The sequence below is a fragment of the Sebastes umbrosus genome, chromosome 16, assembly GCF_015220745.1.
Source record: "Sebastes umbrosus isolate fSebUmb1 chromosome 16, fSebUmb1.pri, whole genome shotgun sequence".
NCBI classification, from domain to species: domain Eukaryota; kingdom Metazoa; phylum Chordata; class Actinopteri; order Perciformes; family Sebastidae; genus Sebastes; species Sebastes umbrosus.
In genome coordinates this window covers 3,677,539-3,703,129 of record NC_051284.1, presented here as the reverse complement: position 1 = coordinate 3,703,129, position 25,591 = coordinate 3,677,539, and the positions used below count along the sequence as shown (strand labels likewise).

At 40.7% G+C, this 25,591-nt stretch overlaps 3 protein-coding genes across 3 annotated transcripts in view; 2 read left to right on the top strand and 1 right to left on the bottom strand.

Moving 5' to 3' along the window:
• Positions 1 to 15,596, bottom strand: part of LOC119504361 (glutamyl aminopeptidase) — a 28,827-nt gene extending 13,231 nt beyond the window's left edge. Inside the window, exons 1-6 of the mRNA XM_037796443.1 lie at positions 15,458 to 15,596; positions 7,541 to 8,313; positions 5,526 to 5,667; positions 3,697 to 3,831; positions 3,431 to 3,551; positions 1,805 to 1,959 (exon numbers count right to left, since the gene is read on the bottom strand). Coding sequence (XP_037652371.1) covers positions 1,805 to 1,959; positions 3,431 to 3,551; positions 3,697 to 3,831; positions 5,526 to 5,667; positions 7,541 to 8,166 — 1,179 coding nt within the window. The 5' untranslated portion in view covers positions 8,167 to 8,313; positions 15,458 to 15,596. The remainder of the gene's footprint in view (positions 1 to 1,804; positions 1,960 to 3,430; positions 3,552 to 3,696; positions 3,832 to 5,525; positions 5,668 to 7,540; positions 8,314 to 15,457) is intronic.
• LOC119474418 overlaps positions 1 to 25,591 on the top strand; it is an 813,351-nt gene that overhangs the window by 513,673 nt on the left and 274,087 nt on the right. The window lies entirely within an intron of this gene.
• On the top strand, positions 22,336 to 23,683 carry LOC119504380 (zinc finger BED domain-containing protein 4-like). Its single transcript, XM_037796470.1, has 2 exons — positions 22,336 to 22,569; positions 22,671 to 23,683. Exons 1-2 carry the CDS (start codon positions 22,345 to 22,347, stop codon positions 23,661 to 23,663), a joined length of 1,218 nt encoding a protein of 405 aa, XP_037652398.1. The 5' UTR covers positions 22,336 to 22,344; the 3' UTR covers positions 23,664 to 23,683.

Below are 25,591 nucleotides of genomic sequence, written 5' to 3'. Positions count from 1 at the left end.
GAATCAGGACTTTATTTGATACAGGCTTATATAAGAGACAAGCCTTCATTTCTAATCTCCTCTGTTTTACAAACACTGTTTTATCATGATTATGATAAAACAGACCCAAATTATGAGCAGTTGTCCCATTCTCAGTGCAGCCTGCCTTTGAATGTTGCCCAGCTATTATTTGTGACTTTATGGTCTTTATTTCAATATTGAATTTTGTTTTTAAAATGGCATTACAACTCGATTTTTGACCCCTTCTACAAACAGAATTCTTTCAGCTTATACTGTGAACAAACAAATGAGCATGTTTCCTTGCCCTGCTGTGGATGAATGAAATCATTTAATTGAACAGAATTGAAATAAATTGAATTACCATCAACCAGACAGGATAAACCATGGGACTATGAGGCCTCTGAGGGTCTGGGCACCTGAAGCAGTCGCCCACTGTGGTAATTCACACTAGCATATGTTTATACAGTATTTAACTTTAAGGTTTATTCTTCAGTACATGTGAGAAGGCCTCATAAAAGCTTGCCACCCAGAAGACTACATCATCATATTCATACAAATGAATCACCACTGATCCCTCATTCCTGTGACCCCAAAAGAGTTCATAAACCTTTATTGACTGTCTCAAGGCCGCTTATCTCCCATCACAGTAAAACAGCTGATATCTTGGAAAGATGTGTGCATCATAAAAAGCTTGAACAATAGCACATGAAGGATTTTAAACATTTACAATTCTGAACTCTGAACTCTTTTTTTTTCCTTTACAATGAACGGATCTTTCCATCCGTGTGTGAAATAAAGATAAAAGACATCATACGGTTGCCAAAAGAATAGTGAGCTCATGTGATATAAGTGGTTTGTCATCAACATGTGGTTGAACTGTGACACTGAGATTAAACTGTACTAAAACTACGGTTGTGTACTTTGTTTTGCACATACATACAGTTAAAGTGGCAGTAGGCAGTATATTTTTGGCATCATTGGGCAACAATTCCATTCAACATATTGTAATTCAAGTGTTCTGAGAGATAACTAGACTTCTGCTCCTCATGGCTCTGTTTTCAGGCTTTAAAAATATCTAGCCCGTGACGGCAGACATTGACCAATCACAGGTCATTTCATTGAGAAAGCGTTCCTGTGCTCCGGTCATGTGACCAGAACTTGGCATTCCTTCACCAGATTTCACAATGGCGGCGGCGTCACAAACGTTCTCATTTTACAGCTAAACCGTGCACTACAAGATGATTCTGAAAACATTTGAGGAGAGAAATATTCATTAACGTAACAGAATATTGATTCATATTTGATCAGCGCTGCCTAGTTTGACCGTCTGGTCGGAGTTCGCGAGTGATTGACAGCCGGCTCTCATAGACGGCAGCTGTACAGCAGACCTCAGATCAGCTCTGACTGCTTGTTTTCCTCAGGTCTGTGAAATCTTGCAGATGCCGTTAGGAGCACCGGAGGACACAGAGGCACATGATTTTTTTCCGGTTAACTGTATCATGTACTACTGTCACGATACAGCGACCGTTTTATAAAAATAACTTGTTTTAATCATATTTGCTCCAATCTCCCTACTTCAGCTTTAATAGAGTGGCAATATTTGTATTATTTATATATTTAGAAAGTATAGTGCTTGAGTTTACTTCCATCACTGCAGTTGTGTTCCAGATATATGCAACACAGCAAAGTGGGAAAAAATTTCCTACATGTGATAAATAGTCTTGCATGCTCCTTAAAAGTTCTGACTGCCACATGAATGAAATACTCAAATAAAATAAGTTATAAGTAAGCAGAGAGTGGTTACCTGGTGAACAAGCTCGTGGGCGATAACACTGGCCACTCGCTGCTTGTTGTAGGACGACGACTGGTTAACATCATACAGCAGGTTGGTCTCCCGGTAGGTGATGAGGCCCCAGTTCTCCATGGCACCAGTACCAAAGTCAGGGATGGCTATCTTATCTGGATCAAAACAGCACAGAGAGTCCACTGATGTAACCGCTTATCATGTGTTTTATTGCATTACTGCCTTACTAATTCTTGTGAGATTGTATCTTGACGACTGACGGAAACACTGCTATCAAAGTTGGAATCTTTATCCCCCAGAGATTTCCTGATTTTATTATTCAAAAACTGGATTTACGCAACCACCTGATGTGTCCTCTATCACCACCATAAGAACAAAGATAAGACGTGATTATCTCGACACGACACAGTCATTTAATCTTGTTGCCTGTAATTTTACCTGGTTACCTGTAAATACTATCATTAGTCAGGTGTGCTCAGGGATAACAGTCATTTCAGTTCTGGGGTGGAGTTCTGACTATCTTAAGAGTAGCAGCTACAGTAGAGGCTACATAGTGTGCAGATCCCGCAGCTAGGGGGAGGGTGGGGATTGTTTTCTTGGGAAATATGATCAAATATTAGAATCACAAAACAAATGTGTATTTGAGAACATGCGACCAGCGGAATAAAACTGCAGCTAATAGAGGGCCGTAGCAGGGACTTTTATATTTGTTGTTCTTATTTAGAAAACACTGTGACCCATATTTGCCAACCTTGAGACACTAAAAAAAGGGAGGATTTTAAAAACACAGGTGAGGGTCCTCCCCCAGAAAAATCTGAGTTTCAGAGACTTTCTTGCATTCTGGTGACTTAAAAAGAATGAAAATAACAAAATAATATAATAATAAGTACACTGCAACAGCATTTTTATGTTAAACTTTGAATTTGACCTTTAACTCCCAGGAAAGAAAACTGAATAATTTCCCCCTCTGGTGTGAACTTGGCATGTGAATCTCTAGTATAAACTAATATTCATCAGTTTTTATACATTTTTTGCTCCTGCTTGAGTATTTCCTTCAGTTATCTCTCTTCATTTCACTCTACTTCTCTCATTCACTGAAGGCTTATTCAGATGCAACGCGACAAAGGCACCACTGCGCTCTGAACCCATTACTGTATTTCCAGCTTGCGCCGCGCCACGCCGGCTTTTCGCTACGTTGAGCAAACCCCCGACTTTGGGACCCCGACAGCGTGCAGCTCAAACATGAGCTCTAACTGCGCTGTGTCGCGAGCATAGACGTCTCTCTTCTGTCGGGAAACGACATTTGGTGTATAGCTCTGTTGTCGTCTGGGTGGAAACAGTAGAGCTTATACACGCTGTGCAGAGCCAGAAACAGGTTAAGATAACGAAAAGGAAACAAAGTGTCAAAATTTGCCATAAATCAAGAGAAATATGTGAGAATTGTGACCCCCGGGAGGAAACCGGGAGAGGGCGATGAAAAACGGGAGTCTCCCGGGGAAAATAGGGAGGGTTGGCAAGAATGATGTGACCCAAAAAACAAAGTATAGCCGGGTTTCCACCAAAAGTAGTTCAGGGACTTTTGGTCCAAATCAAACATAGTATATCTACTGTACAGTCTAAACGTACCCAGTTTTGCGATGGAGTAGCTCATATTGAAATAATCCTCAAAGTGGTCAAAGATGACCTTGGTTGTGTCGGCTGCATACGTTGCAGTTTCTAACTGACTTGGCTGGGCGTAGATTCTCAACTATAAAGGCAGAGGAAGACAAAACACACACAAATGCATGTATTAGCGTTTGCCTGACAGTATAAATCTACTAGTACAAGTTAATTTCAAATCTTTTCAACGATACTTGTTTGGAAAGTGATGGCAATGATGGTGGTAAACTCACAGGGATTCCTTTGGCTGAAAATCTTTCCAGATGGTCAAACTGGTGCACAGCAAAACATACCAAATAGGTACTCATTGGAATGGACATCTGGAAGGAGGTCTTCAGTTTATTGTGAGGCAGTTGTTGAGGGGCGCCCTGGAGAGGCAGAGCAAAAGGCTAATGGGTTAATGTGGCTGTCACTCAGACTATGGAGCTGGGTGGATCCCCTGCCCCAAAAACAGAGGCACAAGATTGATTCCTCTTACTCTTTTAGTATTCAAAGTGTTCACTCCCAAGTCTGGCTTCCTCTTTCTTTGCTTCTTTTCCCCCTCCACCATGAGAAAGTTTGAGTAATTAGGCTTCTTCCACCTACAGCAACCATTCTCCAGTCCAACAGGATTGTGAACACGTTTATTGGCGGTGTAACTCTGATTCATAGCGGTAATTATTAGCAGTTATTAGTGGAGCCGTGGAATTTGAGGATGTACGTTAAGTTTAGTTGATGAATCACATAGTTTCCTCTGGAATGAAAAACGTTGCTGATGAAGCCCAGTCAAAATGTAGTCAAAAAGCCAATGCTGTTATAGACCTGTGATGGACTATTTTCATAGCAGATATTTTGACAGACGTTATTGACGTCTGTTGCTAGCAGAGTTGATTAGCTGTAGCTAGCTAGCTGATTAACGCTAACTATTGGAAACGGATTAAGGTTAAAACTAAAAACTAGGGCTGTCAATCGATTAAAATATTTATTCGCAATTAATCGCATGATTGTCCATGATTAATCACGATTCATCGCAAATTAATTGCACATTTTTTGATCTGTTCAAAATGTACCTTATAGGGAGATTTTTCAAGTATTTAATACTCTTATCAACATGGGAGTGGGCAAATATGCTGCTTTATGCAAATGTATGTATATATTTATTATTGTAAATCAGTTAACAACACAATTCAATGACAAATATTGTCCAGAAACCCTCACAGGTACTGCATTTAGCATAAAACAATATTCTCAAATCATAACATGACAAACTGCAGCCCAACAGGCAACAACAGCTGTCAGTGTGTCAGTGTGCTGACTTGACTATGACTTGCCCCAAACTGCATGTGATTATCATAAAGTGGGCATGTCTGTAAAGGGGAGACTCGTAGGTACCCATAGAACCCATTTACATTCACTGATCTGGAAGTCAAAGTTCAAAATAGCCATGGCTTTGAAAATAGCCATGATTTAGCGGAGGTTGGAGCATTATTTAGCCTCCTTCACAACAAGCTGGTATGACATGGTTGGTACCAATGGATTCATCAGGTTTTATAGTTTCATATGATACCAGTATCTTCACTCTATCGTGTTAACTTTGACAGCCCTACTAGAAACCTGTAAAAAACTGTCTTTAAATATACACATGATGGCTTCATACATTGCATAATGTTAAAAGTCTGAGGCTAAAGCTGCACGTCTCAGGCAAAGACAGCAACCTCAACAGTTTATAGTCCACGAAGAAGACTTAATAGTTGCAGGGTAGAGCTGTTACCTATTGTAGTACAGTTATAAATGTAAAGGGTAATAAAGATGTAATTAAATGTCATGTCGTTAACTGTTTATAGAAGTGCCACAGAGGTTAGATTTATGCTTTATGACTGTATTTTCAAACAATATGTTTCACTTGTACAAGAGAAACGGACTTTGGGATGAGGAATAAGGCAACGTACGACTTCCTTCTCTGCTCAGGTAGACTGTACTCCTCTATAGAGCAAATGATTGTTTGCCGCTACATTAATCCTCTGGATATTTAATTTAGCAGATTTAAAATGTTAATGTTTAGCGTCGCTGGCTTAAGTCCTACCGCAGGCGGCATGTTGGACAGAGCTCCGTAGTTTTCATCATGAGTGATGGAGATTTTGTAGGAGGCCTTCTTGTTGGGTTCGTCGAAGCAGGGAAATGACTTGCGGGCATCTGTTGGCTCATGATCAGTCGCAGCAATCTTTCTGGTGATCAAATGAAGGACAGATTATTGCAAATTTGTTTGAGACCAGGTGCTTTACATCTTATTTTTTCCTGTAATTTTTAACCCCCCAAATTGTTTAAATGAATATTCTACAACAAAGTAAAGTAATTTCAGATGCAAGTTTGTCATCTCTGATTGACACCACCTCTGGTATTTTGCATCAGTTACTTCCCCTAACCGAGCCTTATCCCTGAGGAACTTCTTATCTACTTCTACTTCTTCTTTTTTTTATCATATCAATAAACATCGTGGCCCCAATAGACTCGACCAGGGCAGTATTTATTGTTAAAGTAATGACCTTTACCAAAACCTAAAATTTAAAGTGATACTCCTAAATCTGTCTTTTGAGTGATTTTAACACGTATCCCCTGAAGACGTGGCTTTAATTCATGTCAGTTAAGTTTGCATGGTGGCAAAAAGGTCCATAGAATCCTTTAAACCCACTTCTGCAGCCTAAACCACATCTGTGCTGTCCATCTACATGCTCAGTATGTATGAGGTAGTGCATTTAGCCAATGAAACAATGACTGTTTGGAACATACTACAGGACTGAAGTGGATTATGTCTCTGGAGTGGTTTGAACATTTTCTATGGACGGATCATTTTTTTTCTGCAGTGTAAACATGTGTCACCACTGGAATCCATTGTAAATTACATGAATCCAAGCTGAGCCCAGCTGCTCTCTATAAAGGAGTAAAACTTTTTACAGCCAACTCCAGCTGAATAGTGTTTGTTTCAAAATATAAGTTAGTATTAACTCCAAAAAAACTGAGCCAAGGTTTAGTTCAGCAGGAGCAGCAATGTGTTGTTATTGATCAGAGTTTGACAAAACAAACCTAACCACTTATGAGCTTTTCTTCGCGCATCATATCGGACAGTCTTCATCAGTAGAGGGAGTTTGCTCGTAGAGATGGATCAGTTCCTAGCTCAGTAGCTGTTATGATTTCATCCATAGCATCTCCATGACAACTGAGCAAATTCCATCCGCTAATGAAGGCCATGTGATACAGTTAAAGCTCCAGAAAAAGCCACTAAGTGCACCTTGAGCTGGGATTGATTTGTCAACTTATTATTATTATATTATTATTATTAATTATTAACCCTCAACGTGCCCGGTCTCTTAAGAGATTGCTGGCATTTTGCTGTCCAGGACCCCCAGTTGACGAAACCCACCAGTAGGTCATTATTGTCACTGGGAAGTAAAGTACATGAATCTCTAAATACTGTGATTTTTGGAATATTCAGGGTTGCTCCTACGATTTGACATATGCATTTTTTATCGGACAACAATGATTGACAGTCAACCATAGACTGAACCCCCAAAACTTTATTTTGCATGCTAGCAAAGATGCAAATTTTCCAAAAAGTAAAACATGTACAGTATCAGGCTGAATTTGGGGGAAAATATATATACATTTATGCGAAAGAGATCCAGCATATTCCATTTAATGAACAACTAAAACATTACACAATATGTGATATTGTTAATGTTTTTATTGTAGCTTGAAAGCTACTTCAAGGAACATGTAAGGGTAATTAGGGTTAAAGTAGAAATTCCCTCTTTATATTTTTATTTTAGCTGAAAAAAAACAAAAAACAAATCTTGACTCCACAATTACCACTTACTTTTTCCAGAACTTTCAACCACATCTCTGCACCTCACATAAAGATAGTAAGTGGATATAAATATTTTTTTGTCAAATTATTCTAGTAATTTTATATACAAAATTTATATTACTTACTACTCCATTATATTGTGTTTTAAACATATTTTTTACATGTCTACATGTCACTTTATTTTCTTTTTGTTGTGTCGATGTGTGTGTATGACAGAATCAAATCAAAGAACTTACTTGGTGACGTCGTCCTCGGTGTAGATGACCCTGTAGAATCCCACCACAGAGCCGTTGAGCCAGCCCTGGAAGTCCAGGCTGAGCACGTACACCTCCCCTGCGCCGGTGACGGGCAGCTCCTCCGTGGCCTCCACCACCACATACTCCTGAGGTTTGTATTCAAAGCAGCTCTTCACTGCCACCTCCCTCTGGCTGTTCAGCATCCTCAGCCTGGGCTTGGCGCTGACAAACGTCTCCCTAATGTGAAGCCACAGATGGCGAGTGGGCTTGGTGACTTCCACGTGGACGTCCACGGTGCCCGTGTAGGTGTCGTCGACCAGGTCCGGCTCCAGGTGCAGGTCATAGTGGACCGGGTTCACGTAGCTGGGCAGACGGAAATTCTTCCAGTCCCCGTTGGAGTCAGAGGAAGGCATACAGGGCCCTCTGGCAGGCGGGGGGGGCTGGGTAGGCACTGCTGTGGGGGCTGGTGTAGAGGGAGTGGTGGTGGTGGTGTCTGACCCGGAGAGGCCCACCCCGAGGCCCACCGCCACAGAGCACACCACCACCGTCACACAGATGATGACTACATGCTTACTGCGGATGCAGTAGCGCTTCTGTTGCTTCTCCATGTCCATGCTGTCAACCATGGTGACTTCCAAACCTGAAAACTTCACTGGACAAAAACACGACTTTCTCCAGGTTCTAACGCTGACCTGAAGTCAGAGCTGCATGCTCTGGCTCGTACAGTATTTAGATTAGCTGCGTGAGCTGATCCAAAGCTTGCCTCTGTGGTGCTTAGGGGTGGAGAGAAGAAAGAGGAGGAGAAGTGAGAGGAGGAAATCTGTCAGACAGCGGTGAGAATCTCACACACTGAGCGAGAGATTTATTGTGTTGTGCTGTTAAAACGCCTCCTCCTGTTAAACATCTACAATAGCCTGTAAATCAACAGCTAGAGTTCAACTTTGTGTGTCTTTGGTTAAAAAAGACATGTTGTCTGTGTGTGTGCATGTAAATAGAACATGAACATAGTGCCTGAAGCCAACTTTTAAAATAATTGAACCACTGTGTGTTTTGAATCCCTATCAGAGGGAAGTGAGTTGGTTGCAGTGCAATCTTTCCTGCTGAAAGTGGGAAGGTTAAAGGGAAGCAGGGTCTGAAATTAACTTTCTTCACTTCCTGCCACTGTGGCAGACAAGTATTATTTTTGTCTGCCACTCAGAAATTGTATCTGCCACTATTGAAATCTATGCACTAAATGAAGAAATACATTTTTAGATCTGATGTCATTCAATGGTCAATATATTTTACACAAAAAACATTATACACGGTAAATTACAGTGTTCGAGCCCTATTTTTGGGGGCAGGGAGGTTACTGTACACAGTACTGTACTTTGTTATTGTCATCTATAGTGGTTGTTTGCATAAAAACACACAATTCAAATGATTATGATTATTCAAATATTTGCTTTGATTAAAAAAATCTTGGCAGGCTGCTTAGAGCTAGTGTTAGGAAGTTAAACAAGTCATAATTCCCTCTCTAATATCTATTTTATAATGATGTGAAAACATCTCCTTCAAACAACTGGATTTACTCAAGTTTCTCGCCCCAAAAATTATTTTACAAGATTACATTTGAACACATCATGATAACGTTGTAATTTACCTTCGCCCAATAGTCATTTTTCCTGAGCAGCGTTTGAACGCCTCATAATTGTAACTCAATGGCACCTCCGTTAACGCTAGTAGCTCCGTTATTTATCCAAGCAGGACTGTGCTGCCAACCGGCTGCTAACAGCTAACATTACTAACTTTCCTCCTGTTGATTTCAATACTGATTTGTTGTTCATGGTGATGCTTTATCAGGAAAACAAAAACAGGGTGCGTCCCCTCAGGTTTATAAGGTCATGCTGTTGAGTGCTTTTTTTTCTCTCTGCCATGGCTCCGGTCCAAAACAAACATGAATGAAAACATGATACAGCGTGCGTATGCGTCATTGCGTAACTGTGGGAAAGCATCAATACAGAGGAATCGATAGTCACAGAAGCATGAAATGCCAAGAAATTGGACAAGTAAGTACCCGTTCTTAACGGGAACCGGTTCTATATTCCCATCTCTAGCGCTTTCCCTGCCTGCCAAAGTGGCAGATGGCCTGCCCATTTTACCCGCTACTGCCAACAATTTACCCGCATTTAGCAGGTGGCGGGTGCTAATTTCAGACCCTGGGGTGAAGGGTCTATTGTTTGGACATGACTGCACTTGCTATTGCATTTGCTCTTTGGTCAACATAATAGTGATTACAACAAAGTGACATGTGAACAGAAAAGCTAAACAATGTCTGTATTGTGTTGCACCGCAGTAGTAGGATCAACAATGTGGAAATATTTATTTTCTCCTCATGTTTCAGTAGCAACAGCGCTGGAGGACGATGATACTGCTGTCAGTTGTTAGTCCAACAAGTTAACAACACCTATTGGCGAGATGAATATTCATGATCCCCAGAGGATGATCCCAAATACATCGACTTGGTTAGGCTTAGACAACAAAACTATTAGTTAGGTTGAGGAAAAGATCACGGTTTGGGTTAAAATAACACCGGAAGTGCCGTAAATTCAGTACAGAGGTTACGTGACAAATAAATCAACGTTGACTTCTGGTTTCATACGGGACATGAACACCGTTCTCCTGGGTGAAAGTCCTGTGTTTTTTGACCCACCCATCCACCCTGACCTCCTCCCTATGCAACGTTCGCTGCTCTCTTTACTTTCCAGTTCACAATTACGTGGATTGCATAAAAATTTATTTTGTGCTGACCATCACAAGAAAAAATTAAAAACGATTTTTTTAATTTGTCACCCATCTTTTCAGAATCTATTAGGCAGGTGGTCATGGACATTCATGCTGCCATCCCCTCTGGCGACACCATGGCTTTAAATATTCAGTTGTTTCTAAGGAAGATAAAAGATCAAAGCAATCCTGGCAGACCAGAATATGCAACTATTCTGACCCTGAGCTTCTTCCTCATATTGTAACTTTATTGTTTTTACAAGTTTCACACAGATAAGACTCTCATAAATATTATGGCTCCGTCATCCTTGACCTTCAATAAACATCAGAGGCCTGTACTACCAAGCATGATTTGGCGTAAGCGAGGTAACTTCAGGGTTAACTCCGGGTTTTCCGTCCTACGAAGGTTGATCACTTCTTACTGGGGTAAATCGCCATGGTAACTTATGCTGAACAGCTAACCTGCTCCGGAGCAGGGTATTTTCCAGAAAAGAGATCAACTCGTATAAAAGCACCGCCTACTGACCAATCAGAGCTCTGTGCAGTTATTGTATGATAATATTACACACATATGAAGAAGTTACAGTCATAATCCAGGCTAAAATCAACACAGTTTAAACTGAAAAATGCAGGAAGGACCGCTGGCTGTATGCTGCGGGTGTTTACCACTTTGAATTATATTTTCATATTTCTTTTTTAACTAAAAAGTACATACATACATATATATATATATATATGTATATACACATATATACATATACATATATATATACATATATATACAGACATAGGCAAAATTATTGGTACTCTTCCGTTAAAGAAAGAAAACCCCACAATGGTCACTGAAATAACTTGAAACTGACAAAAGTAATAATAAATAAAAATTTACTGAAAATGAATTAATGAAAATCAGCTGTTGCTTTTGAATTGTGGTTCAACAGAATCATTTTAAAAAACAAACTGATGAAACTGGCCTAGACAAAAATGATGGTAGCCCTAGAAAAGATGTAAAATAATTTGACCATAGGGACATATTAAACTAAGGTGTGTCCTGTAATTAGCATCACAGGTGTCTTCAAACTTGTAATCAGTCAGTCTGCCTATTTAAAGGGTGAAAAGTAGTCACTGTGCTGTTTGGTATCATGATGTGTACCACACTGAACATGGACCACAGAAAGCTAAGGAGAGAGTTGTCTCAGGAGATGAGAAAGAAAATTATTGACAAGCATGTTAAAGGTAAAGGCTATAAGACCATCTCCAGCTTGATGTTCCTGTGACTACAGTTGCACATATTATTCAGAAGTTTAAGGTCCACGGGACTGTAGCCAACCTCCCTGGACGTGGCCGCAAGAGGAAAATTGATGACAAATTGAAAAGACGGATAATACAAATGGTAACCAAAGAGCCCAGAACAACTTCCAAAGAGATTAGAGGTGAACTCCAAGGTCAAGGTACATCAGTGTCAGATCGCACCATCCGTCACTGTTTGAGCCAAAGTGGACTTAATGGAAGACAACCGAGGAGGACACCAAATCATAAAAAAGCGAAACTGGAATTTTCAAAAATGCATATTGACAAGCCACAAAGCTTCTGGGAGAATGTCCTTTGGACAGATGAGACAAAACTGGAGCTTTTTGGCAAGTCACATCAGCTCTATGTTCACAGACGAAGAGATGAAGCATCCAAAGAAAAGAACACTGTACCTAATGTGAAACATGGAGGAGGCTAGGTTATGTTATGGGGCTGCTTTGTTGCATCTGGCACAGGGTGTCTTGAATCTGTGCAGGGTGTAATGAAATCTCAAGACTATCAAGGCATTCTGGAGCGAAATGTGCTGCCCAGTGTCAGAAAGCTTGGTCTCAGTCGCAGGTCATGGGTCCTCAAACAGGATAATGACCCAAAACACAGCTAAAAACACCCAAGAATGGCTAACAACAAAACATTGGACTATTCTGAAGTGGCCTTCTATGAGCCCTGATCTAAATCCTATTGAACATCTGTGGAAGGAGCTGAAACATGCAGTCTGGAGAAGGCACCCTTCAAACCTGAGACAGCTAGAGCAGTTTGCTCACGAGGAGTGGGCCAAAATACCTGTCGACAGGTGCAGAAGTCTCATTGAGAGTTACAGAAATCACTTGTTTGCAGTGATTGCCTCAAAAGGTTGTGCAACTAAATATTAAGTTAAGAGTACCATCATTTTTGTCTAGGCCAGTTTCATTAGTTTGTTTTTTAAAATGATTCTGTTGAACCAAAATTCAAAAGCAATGTCTCATTTTCATTAGTTAATTTTCAATAATTTTTTATTTATTATTACTTTTGTCAGTTTCAAGTTATTTCAGTGACCTTTGTGGGTTTTTCTTTCTTTAACGGAAGAGTACCAACAATTTTGCCTACGTCTGTATATATATATACATATACATATACACATATATGTATATGTATATATACATATACATATACATATACACATATATATATACATATATACATATATGTATATATATATACATATATATATATATATACTGGAAAAACTAAGTTCGGAAACTTGTGTTTGGTGGATTATTTCTCTGTTGTTACAATGCTAATGGTCATTGTATTTTACATCGTTGGAAAGCCTGTTTATTTACCTTCACAATGATGTCCAACTTGTAAGGATCATGCATTTGTGGGATGAGCAGCACAGCTGATTATGTGGGGAGTGCCCAAGAAAAATTTGCCAAAATGCTCTGCCAATGGTAAACAGTGTATTCTCATAAGGTTACCAGGAAGCCTGCAATGACTGCCCTTCACCGTCAGGCCTGTTTGCGCTGGTGTCGACAACACAGACAATGGAACCTGAACATGTGGGGGAATGTCATGTTCAGTGATGAGTCCAGGTTCTGTCTGCCAAAGTTGGACGGCAGGGTCAAAGTATGGGGACGACGCGGAGGACGCTATGCTGATTGTTGAACCGAGGGAGTAACAGCTTTTAGTGGGGGCGGTGTCATGGTGTGGGGCGGCATCTCCCTCACTGGCAAAACAAGGCTTGTCATCATTGAAGGCCATCTCAACGCAGTGAGATATCGGGATGAGATTCTGCAGCCAGTGGCAATCCCATATCTCCACAATCTGGGACTAACTTCATCCTCCAAGATGACAATGCTCGCCCCCACAGAGCCAGGGTTATCACAGACTACCTCCACATTGGGGAGTAGAGAGAATGGAACGGCCTGCCAAGAGGTCACACCTCAACCCAATTCAACACTTGTGGGATCAGCTTGGGCGTGTTATAGGGACCAACACAACCACGCTGGCTGACCTGCAATGAATTCTGGTTGAGGAATGGAACGCCATCCCACAGCAACGTGTGACCAGGTTGGTGACCAGCATGAGGAGGAGGTGCCAGGCTGTTGTGGCTGTGTATGGATCTTCCACCGCTACTGAGGCTCCTGACGGTGTGTTAAATGAATAAAGTGTAAAATAGACAATATGTCATGTTTGTTCCTTGTTACTGATGGAGAGTTAAATCATCCAATCCACCAAACAACTCAAAACAAGATTCAATACTAACAGGAGAATACACTGTTTACCATTGGCAGAGCATTTTGGCAAATTTTTCTTGGGCGCTCCCCACATAATCAGCTGTGCTGCTCATCCCACAAATGCATAATCCTTACAAGTTGGACTTCATTGTGAAGGTAAATAAACAGGCTTTCCAACGATGTAAAATACAATGCCAATTAGCATTGTAACAACAGAGAAATAATCGACAAAACACCAGTTTCCGAAATTTCTTTTTCCAGTTTATATATATACAGTGCCTTCAGAAAGTATTCAGACCCCTTCACTTTTTTCACATTTTGTTATGTTGCAGCCTTATGCTAAAATCGATAAAATTACTTTTTTTCCTCATCAATCTACACGCAATACATCACAATGACAAAGTGGAAACAGAATTTTAGAAATTTTTGCAAATTTATTAAAAAGGAAAAACTGAAATATCACATTGACATAAGTATTCAGACCCTTTGCTATGACACTTGAAATTTAGCTCAGGTGCCTCCCATTTCCCTCGATCATCTTTGAGATGTTTCTCCACCTTGACTGGAGTCCACCAGTGGTAAATTCAATTGATTGGACACGATTTGGAAAGGCACAGTCCTGTCTATATAAGGTCTCACAGCTGATAATGCATATCAGAGCAAAAACCAAACCATGAAGTGGAAGGAAATGCCTGAAGAGCTCAGAGACAGGATTGTGTCGAGGCACAGATCTTGGGAAGGCTACAAAAAAATTCTGCAGCATTGAAGGTCCCCAAGAGCACAGTGGCCTCCATAATCCTTAAGTGGAAGAAGTTTGGAACAACCAGGATTCTCACTAGAGCTGGCCGCCCGGCCAAACTGAGCAGTGGGGCAAGAAGGGCCTTGGTAAGAGAGGTGACCAAGAACCCGATGGTCACTCTGACTGAGCTCCAGAGATCCTGTGTGGAGATGGGAGAAACTTCCAGTAGGACAACCATCACTGCAACACTTCACCCATCTGGGCTTTATGGCAGAGTGGCCAGACGGATATGAAAGCCTGCTTGGAGTCTGCAAAAAGGCACCTAAAGGACACTCAGACTGTGAGAAACAAGATTCTCTGGTCTGATGAAACCAAGATTGAACTGTTTGGCCTCAATTCTAAGCGTAATGTCTGGAGGAATCCAGGCACCGCTCATCACCTGCCCAATACCATCCCAACGGTGAAGCATGGTGGTGGCAGCATCATGCTTTGGGGGTGTTTTTCAGCGGCAGGGACTGGGTGACTGGTCAGGGTTGAGGGAAAGCTGTACGGCGCAAAGTACAGAGATATTCTTAATGAAAACCTGGTCAAGAGCGCTCAGGACCCCAGACTGGGCTGAAGGTTCACCTTCCAACAGGACAATGACCCTAAGCACACAGCCAAGATAACGCAGGAGTGGCTTAGGGACAACTCTGTGAATGTCCTTGAGTGGGGTCTGAATACTTTCTGAAGGCACTGTATATATCTGCTGAGGGACTATTTTTCCCATTTAGACACTTCCGTCTTAATAAAAGAAAAGGTTCTTCATATTCAACATGTCTGGACTTTGTATCTGGACCCTTTCTGGCTGCTTTAAGGCTTTGTATGCTTGAAAAGCAAAGGTGTTTATACCTGTTCAGAATGGCCACACTGGAGAGCAGGGTGAAAACCTGGCATCCATGACAGGGACAGACAGGGACAGACAGGGACAGCCTGGGACATGGGAAAGGTGTAGGGGAAGGGGGGTTTCTATGGGGGACGGAACCTGCCAAAATAAAAAAATAAATGAATAAATAAATGACTCAATAAATATATAAACATGTCATTAAATGTTGCAAAAATAATATTAAAAATAAATGTAGCCATTAATTAATTTATAAAATATGACATAAATTGATATTTCTGTTTTAATCTGCTTCTTTATTTATTTATCTTTGTATTAATTCCCTTATTTTTTATACTCCCTGTTTAATTGTCCCCTTTATTTATGTATGTATTTGTTTATATTATTTTTTAGATTTATTTATTTATTTTTGCATTTATTTTTAATTTATTTTTAAATGTATGTAAGTTTTTCCCTCGCCAAAATTTAGTGCAACTTCATGGCGTTATTTAGCGTTCTTCCTGACATGCTAGATTCCTTAGGTGTTTTCTATTTTCATATGATACCAGTACCTTCACTGGTAAGCTCTAAAACCGAGCCTGCTACGGCCTCTGAGATAAGTAAAGTCAGCCCTCAAGCAATGGAAGAGGTTAAAAGGTCACTGTGTCCAACAAAGAGGATGGTTAAAATGTTCTATCATGATGAACAAGCCTGCATATTCATCACCATCCATTCACCACATGGATTACTCAAAATGACTATAATGTTCAGCAGCCTATCATTAATAAATTCTGTTATATCACAACTCCACGTGTTGTGCTAGAATAAGTTACCAGGCAGGTCAAGATGGACATGTCAACAATATACAGTAGCCTATCTGTAGCCGACACTGTGTTCTTGAAGGTCTTTTAATGATTACATAATGAATTACCCTCCTATAATCTGCATCCTCATTGTGCTGGGTGTTATATTATGACTACTTTATCAGGAGTCACAAATAAGAGGCGTAGATTAGTAGATAATCAATAACTTGATTCCGAAACATTGTAAAGTAAACATTGACTACTTCCTGGTAAATTAGCACTATACCTTTAGAGGAAATAGAATTCAAAATAGAGTAATTTACTTAGATCTTTTGTTAACTGTATAAAAGAGACATAAAACCTGGTGAATCTGATTTAATGTCTTACCCGACAGTGATGATCTCGCCAGCTGATTGCAGGCTGAAGCAAAACCTTTTCATGGTGGAAGTTTGTCCTGCACACATCAGGTACATTCTGTCAGTGTAGTTTAACAATGAACACAAAAATAAGTATTACATATCATCTCTCAGCATGCAGGTGGAACGTAACAAAAAGACATTTCAAAGGGCAACGGGCCTCAACATCAGGAAGAACCTTTTGCCATTTTGTACATGGCATGTCATTTTATCACATTTATTAAGAAATACTACCAGAGCAAAAATTTGACAACTTATATTGAATAGTGTACAATTTAAGATAATACTCTTATTCGCTCATCTTTTCAAGAGTTAGAAGATTGATGCCACTCTCCTGACTCGCCTTTTCCACTGCCCCCTTCTTTTTCTTAGACCTGTTAAGTCTTCTTTAGGGGGGGTACAGGAGGTCTTTAGGGGGGAGATAGCAGGTCAACAGTAGATGTCACATAGAAGTGGTGTACATAATCTTAAAGCTGAGAACCTGAAGATTAATTTGAGATGCAGCACTGTGTGTCAAGTTGTTCTAGTCATAAACCAGAAATAAAAAAAAACAATTGATTAATTAATTTAAAATAAATTGTAACAGTGTATAAGGGTTTAGAACATTATGATAGAAGTACATGATGGCTATTCCCATGCTCTATTATGTCTCATAAGTTGTTCCAGCAACAATTTGTTCCACAGAACTGATCAAAAATGATCAATAATCCCTCCAACATAAGACACCAGGAGCATGAGGAACACCACAGACAAAGACCAAAAAGGAGGATTGACGCTACACTTTTGGTCAACATCCTTATTCCTCAGCAGAGCAAAAATACAGAAAGTCTAACTCACAGTTCATGAGGCATCAGTCCTGAAGAAACAGTTTGTGGTCCAAAGGATGAAACCAGACGGCAGCGGAGATGAAATCAACGTTAGGACGGACACCAACAGTCCTCTCCGGGTCGGTGATGGTTATCTTGTGGCGGTACTGATTCCCCTAGACTTTAGTTGATCAGGCAGAAGACGGAAAACCAGTTCCCATCCACATAATAATATAAAATAAAAATGCCTCCTTAATAATAATAATAATGAACAAATGCCTCTTTGATAATGACCAAGTGCCTCTACAATAACAAACAATTAAGTAAACTGAAATATTGTTTTTTATTTTTCCTTTTACCCTCCTTTAAAGTTTCCCCAAATGAAATAGACTAAAATAAATGGATAAAAACGGTTTTAGTGAAAATCAACAAATGAATAGAATAACAAAACACAGCCTGCAAGCGCTAGGCTATCGTGAGGCAAGCCAGATCCTTGCACTAATAGCACCTAAACGTCCTAGTGCAGGTAACCTAATTGAAGGGTATTTTATTTTGTTTCCCCAACTAAGATAGTTGACACTCTCAATAAGCAAAACACAACAAAGCACAGAATCTCAAAAGGGCCTAAAACAGACCAGAGTTTCTGGCTTGGCTGTTAGTCCATGAGCCAGACCCCCAAAATTTGTCCGTCGTGCCACTTTGGAGGGACCAAGTCTCATAGTGATTTTTTTTAAAGGTCTATGTCCCTAGTGTTGGAAAATGCCTGATAGCATTGCAGCAATGGTAGCTTTCTATGTGCTATCACTCCTTTTTTCATCCCTCCATCATTAAAATGTTTCCATCTTTTTTCGCCATTTTCCACATAGATCCTGTATAAAAGAGGATAACCAACACACAATATCATGAAGTCATATATCATTGTAAAGCTTAGACTATAATCTATCCCTCAGTCACATTGTCATCAAACTGAGGTCAAGAGAATTTTACCTCTAATGCTGCAATGGGGCAAATTCTGAATGCCACTCCAAATGCCCTTATAACTAACTTCATATATATCTGATATGCACATGGATAGTTCCAGCATTAAGAGCATTAAAATTATATATTACATGAGTAACAACAATAACAACATTTCTTATCAGAATAAACGTTACTTTGTGCAGTTTGTATCTGATGGAATGTTCAGAACTTTGCATTGGATTCTGTTATTGGGGCAGTTTGTAAATGGCTTTCTTAGCAGCAGAAACACAAAATAATACAAAAACTCAAAAAACTGTACTAAGAAATGAATTCTCTATACATTATTTTATGTTTTCCCACTCTTACCTCATTGTCAATATAAACATGTTACAACTGATGAGTCCCCAATTCAGTAGCAATGGGTTATATTCCAGGTGATATGTGAAAATGATGTTCACTTTGTCATAAAGGCATGAAACTTGGTACACTTGAACAGTTTGGAGCCTTGAACATTTCCAGACATGGAGCCATCGTAAAAGCGCCTCACTTCCCACCATAACCAAATTATGTATCATAATTCACATCATAAACTGTTCAGGTGAATAGTTAATGGTTAATTCAGTGATGTTGTATTAAGCAAATAGAGGTCAAATTCTCTTGACCTCAGTGTGATGACAATGTGATTGAGGGATAGATTATAGTCTAAGCTTTACAATATGTGACTTCATGATATTGTGTGTTGGTTATCCTCTTTTATACTGGATCTATGTGGAAAATAGCGAAAAAAGATGGAAACATTTTAATGATGGAGGGATGAAAAAAGGAGTGTTAGCACATAGAAAGCTACCATTGCTGCAATGCTATCAGGCATTTTCCAACACTAAGGTCATAGACCTTTAAAAAAATCACTATGAGACTTGGTCCCTCCAAAGTGGCACGACCAACCCCCTGGCTCATGGACTAATGTTACATGTAGTGAAGGAGAGATCAGAATGACACTGGATGTGCAGTTTTCCACCTCTTTTAAGCCCTACAGAAAGGGCGTCGTCACACCCTGATTGGCCCAAGAGGGGAATGCACCAAGCTGCTCTCACCTGTCATTTAAAGGGACTGTTTGTAACTTTTTACACGTATAAATCTACCGGGTCGGGATCCCATGCGCGCTCGCGTGTGGCTACGCTGTGCTCCTCTGCCTGCTTGCCTTCACTCACACACCGCGAGCGTTCTCGCTGTCTCGCTCCACCTCCACACGTGCATGCGCTATCACTCCACACTGCAGAAGAGTTAGTTTAGCTCTGAGAATATCTAGGGAATGTACAGTGGACGTTTGTGCAGAAATATATGCTGCAGTTCCTCCAGACCAAATAGAGGTTTCCCATGTCTTGTGAAGTGACGGGGCTCCGCAGCGAGAAACGTTATCGTCTCCGACCAAAACTCCGGTGTCTCCCTGCGGGCGCAGTCAGGAGACGATAACGTTTCTCTTCCTGCTTCAGCCCCGGCACCGACCCGCTTTTCCTGCCTCAGCCCGAAAAGCCAACACTAGGATCAGCAGTGATTCATGGAGAGACCTTCGTCTGGTCAGCTAACATTACTGCCAAGCAGCTGAATTATAGAGTGATATTGTGGTTTTAGCTGACTTGTGTCGCCTCAATGTTTTGAGCAATGCTCGTTCATGTCTATTTATAGAGAGCAAGCGCGAGCCCGACGCTGACTTTCGTTGACTTAATGGCCACAGGTGTCGCTGTTAACAAGCATTTCTGAAAGTTACAAATAGTCCCTTTAAGAGCCAGTCCCGACACCCTGCGCAACAGGCGAACTGAATAACCCTCCAATCACTCAGCAATTCAACCAAAAAAACACCAGGGAAAAGGTAAACAACAGCAAGCACCAGAGAACAGGCGGCCGCCACAATGCGACCTTCAGCATCTGAAAGGCTGAGGCCGAGGACCAACACAGCTTTACCGGTCACCACACGGTCTGTCAGGTCCAAGCTCACAATAGACTCCTTCACTTATCCACTGGTCACACAAGCTAACTTAAAGAACCCGCTGCTAGCCGATGCTACTCTTAATACATCCGTGATGCTACCTATAACGTTACATTTAGCGTTAATTAGCACCCAGCTGAGCAGTTAGCATGTTTACTCCTGCTAGCTTAGCGGCTAACTGCTCCACTTCAGTTACTCACACTGAATTCAGGCTTGTGCAAACAAACACACACAGACACTAACAGTCGGGCTAATTAACTAAGATTAAATAGAGAAAGGTGTGTGTTGGTGTGTTAACCTACTGCTACTATTTGTCCTCTATTTACTCGACTTAGCTCTCTTTTTCTGTCTGCCCGCTGTTTCTTTCTCTCCTACTTTATATACTTTATTTGCTGGTAGCTTGTGAGTTTCCCCTAAAAATCAATAAAGTTCTATCTTAATTGGTAATAATACATCATGATTTATTTGTTGATTACATTTTGTATTATTAATCTGAATAACTGACTTTGTCTCTGAATTGAAGTGGAGTAGAAGTAAACAGTGGTGGTCGGTCAATAGAGGGCGCTAGGGCGCCGCCCCCTCCTCCCCTGAGCCAGCAGCCACACACAAAACAAACATTACTACTACTACTAATAATAATAATAAATTATACAAATTGTCAATATTTGTGTGTTTAAAATATGGAAAGCACCCAGTTATACGTGTAAAATATGATAGAAAATCATCTGTGCAAAATATTAGTGATGTTACGTGCTGTGCCGAGGCTTCAGAGCGCGTGTCGAGTAATCCCGGAAGTTTTCCGCGATGCGCGTATCGAGGCTTGTATCATTTTAGACCGATGACGTCATTGATGACGTCCGAAGCCTCGCTGCCCGGCCGTACCGCGTGACTTGTTCAGGAAGTGGTTCGGATCTTGGCGCAAGGTTTTGACAGCAATATAAACCCCATGGGATCCCTTCAAAATGTGTGGTTGTGATAGAGGCGAGTTTGGATAGTTGGAGATTTGGATAGTTTGAGATTTTTGATAGTTTGAGATTTTTGATAGTTTGAGATTTTTGATAGTTTGAGATTTTTGATAGTTGCTTGGATGGAGCCAGCAAGGAAGAGAAAGACTTCCCCTGTATGGGAACATTTTGATCTGATTTCTCCCAATAAGGTAGGCTTCATATAACATCATTACAGGTGCATTACGTTCGCTTATCAAAAACTTTATTTTTCACTATCTGCCTTTCATTCAAAGGTGAAGTGTTTATTGTGCTCAAAGGAGTTGGGTTACAATAATAACACGTCATCCATGCTAAGGCATTACTGTGCCTTGCATGAGAACAGGGAGGCAACTGGAGGTGAACCCAGCCAAGGTAAGTCATTACAAATATTACAAATATACTGTCTCAATTTTACTAGGTTGACTTTTGCTAATCATGCAAATAAAAGAAAGGTAACAGACACTGTAGTTACATAGATTCTCTTTTTTCCAGCCACCAGAAAACAAGAGCTGGATGAAGCCTTGGTCTCCATGATAGTGAAGGATACACAGCCCTTCAGTATTGTGGAGGATGTAGGATTTAGGGACTTAGTGTCTAAATTAGACCCTACCTATGTTCTCCCCACAAGGCAGGTGTGTACGGGTGCATGGATAAAGCAAAAAGTATTTTGATATTACATCTGACAATTAAGCACTGTTTTTTTCTTTCTTTTAGGCTCTAAAAGCCATGGTGGATGTCAAATACACCTCAGCAAAGGAGAAGGCCAAAGCTATAGTGCAGAAGGTGGCTGCAGTGAGCCTTACTTCTGATATGTGGACATCCATTAACATGGATGCGTACCTGGCAGTTACCTGCCATTTTGTAGACGAAAACACCCGTCTGCATTCAGTATTGTTAGGTGTACTTAAATTCCCTCTCACACACACTGCTGAAAATTTAGTGTGTGAAAGCCTCCCTCATGGAGGTATGGGGAACCACAAATAAGGTAACATGTCTAGTTACTGATGGTGCAGCTAACATGATTGCCTGTGGCACGGAACTGAGGCTCCGCCACACTATCTGCATAGCTCACACACTGAACCTGATAGTAAAAAAGGCTCTTGAACTGACCCCCGTGTTCTCTGACATCCGGACCAAGGCGAGGAAGCTGGTTGGATACTTCAGAAGTAGCACCACTGCTAAGGTATGTTCTTTGACTTTATCACAATTTTTGATAATGCTAATATTTTGTTTGTGTTACTGCTGCTGTGACGGAATTAATTTCTAATCTGTATTTTTTTAAAGGAGAAGCTTGCACAGGTGCAACACGATATGGGGAGGCCAAAACTGAAGCTTCTGCAAGAAGTTGAAACCCGATGGAACAACACCTTCCACATGCTGCACCGTCTGGTGGACCTCAGAGAGCCAGTGGGGGCAGCTTTAGCCGGTCTACAAACCGACATCCCCTCACTGACCTCAGAGGAGTACAACACTGTCAGTGGGTGCCTGTCATTGCTGTCATCATTTAATGATGCCACTGTGGAGCTGTCAGCAGAGGAAAATGTTTCCGGATCGAAGGTGGTTCCACTGCTGAAAATGTTGGAGCAGATGCTGCAGGAAGACATTACAAACACGGCAGCTGCAGTGGCGAGGGAAATGGGAGACCACCTCATAAGGCAGCTGAGGGAGAGGCTACACACATTTCAATCTATGAGCATCATGTCACTGGCAACCTTACTTCACCCAAGGTTTAAGGTAATAGGGTTTTTCAGCTCAACCAAAGCCACAGAGGCTATAAAAAGGCTAACATCTGAGTGTGCAGCCGTTATTAGGTCTGCTCAAACCCCGGAGTCAGATCAGCCATCAACATCACAGGATGCTCAACCTGCAGCCCGAGGTAGTTTTTATTTGGTTTTGAGGTCAATATTTATTATTACTACACTCACTAACATGGTCTGTGTGTACTTCTCAGGTAACAAACTGTGGCGTCACTTGGATGAGAGTGTCATGCATGCCAGGAGAATCCAGAGTGTGACGGCAGATGCCACTGTGGAGGGCCAGCGGTTCCTGTCGGAACCAAACATCGGACGAATGGAGGACCCTCTCTTGTACTGGGAAGGACAAAAATGTATCTACCCAAATTTATATAAACTTGCTGTTGGATTTCTGTGCACCCCAGCCTCATCAGTACCATGTGAAAGAGTCTTCTCAAAGGAGGGAGAAGTTGTATCGAAAAAAAGAAATCGCCTCAGCCCGAACACGGTTGAGAAGCTTCTGTTCCTAAATAAAAATGAATAAAGTCTCCCCTGTACTGTACATCATTGTCCTAGTTACACAAGCACATTCAATGCCCTCTCCCAAGTTACACAATCACATTCACTGCCCTCTGCCTGGTTAAACCAATGCCACTTTCCAGAAGTAACACAGAACACTAATATTACCCCTCCTGTCATTATTATATTACACTACACTACAATACAATTATTGACCAAAGGATTAGTTTACACACATAAGATGCATTAGTCACAAAACAATTACAGTTTATTATACATGTATGTTATACACTCATAATATACTTACTAGAACATAGAAATTATATTAATTATTTTATAGATATAAATGGATTACATGGTAATGGATTTTTTTTTATTGTTTATAGTCATTTCCAACAGCATTTACTGGCGCAAAATACATTATATCACAGATCAGGTGGTTAAGATCATATCTGCCTGTTTTACACTCTTTGACCACCAGGTGGTTTCGTGAGCACATGAAGCCTCGAGCAATGAACCCTTTTACGAACCAATTTGCTGGAAAGCTTCAAAGCTTCATGAGGCTTCATCTCGCCATCACTACAAAATATATGGTTTTCCTGGACGTCCCTGACTCTCCTCTGCCTGTCTGTATCATGGTCTGTATGTCTGTAGTTCAGCTCTGGGGCGACTGAGAAATCGCCCCGAGCAGGCTGGTCTATGTAGCAGTTTAGACAATAGTTGATTCAAGCTCTGAACGATTGACATCAAATTGAGCCAATCAGCGTCCTCAAATCTGATACGAGAGGGGCGATTATTTTATTGCCCCAATCGCCCGTGACGAGAGACTTTGGCCAATCACAGGTCATTTCATTGAGAGAGAGCGTTCCTATTGGCTGTGCTCGGGTCATGTGACCGGAACTTGGTGCTCCGTCACAAACTTTATCATTTTACAGCTAAACCGTGCACTAAAAGATGATTCTGAAAACATCTGAGGAGAGAAATAGGCATTAACGTAACAGAATATTGATTCATATTTGATCAGCGCTGCCTAGTTTGACCGTTTGGTCGGAGTTCAGAGTGATTGACAGCCAGCTCTCATAGACGGCATCTGGACAGCAGACCTCAGATCAGCTCTGACTGCAGTGAAATCTCTCCGATGCCGTTAGGAGCACCGGAGGACACCGAGGACACCGGAGGACTAACAGAGGAACAGGATTTTTTTTTTCAGGTTACCTGTTTCATGTACTGCTGTCAGGATATAGTGACCGTTTTATAAAAATAACTTCCTTTAATCATATTTGCTCTAATCTCGCCTACTTCAGCTTTAAAGTACCAAACATAAAAGTACACATTATGCAGAATAATGTATATTATTGGATTATACTTATTGATGCATGTTCAGTGTTCATCACTTTAATGTTGCAGCTGGTAAAGGTGGAGCTCATTTTAATGACTTTATATACTGCTGGGTAGTTTAATTTATAATAATACATAATTTATTCGTTGATTACATTATGTATTAATACTCTGAATCTGTAAAGTAACTAAAGTTATTAAATCAATGTAGTGGAGTAAAAAGTACAATATTTCCCTCTGAGATGTAGTGGAGTACAAGTAGAAAGTAGCAGAACATGGAAATACTCAAGTAAAGTACAAGTACCTCAAAATGGTATTTAAGTAAATGTACTTAGTTACTTTCCACCACTGAGTACATGTTATACTGTTGTGTTTTTCTAAGCATTCTTTACTGCTCCTGTTGGAATTAAATAAATGTTGATTATTTAACTGCTAAGTAGTAATGTGTTTTTGATACCTTCCCTTTTTTACATTAAATCATACCGGGATGTTTGCTGAAATTGATTGGATGTGGCACAGCCCGACCTAGAAAACTTTCCACCAGCCGCCACTGAGTATAAAGTAAGGCTTAAAACAGTTTGCATTAGCATAACAGCTCTACTGTAATGAAAGACA

What these genes read in the sequence shown, in the direction of transcription:
- LOC119504380 (XM_037796470.1), top strand. Translation starts at nt 22,345, where the DNA reads ATGGAGGTATGGGGAACCACAAATAAGGTAACATGTCTAGTTACTGAT. An exon ending in GAAGTAGCACCACTGCTAAG is followed by an intron (nt 22,570 to 22,670) that starts GTATGTTCTTTG and finishes ATTTTTTTAAAG; the next exon opens with GAGAAGCTTGCACAGGTGCA.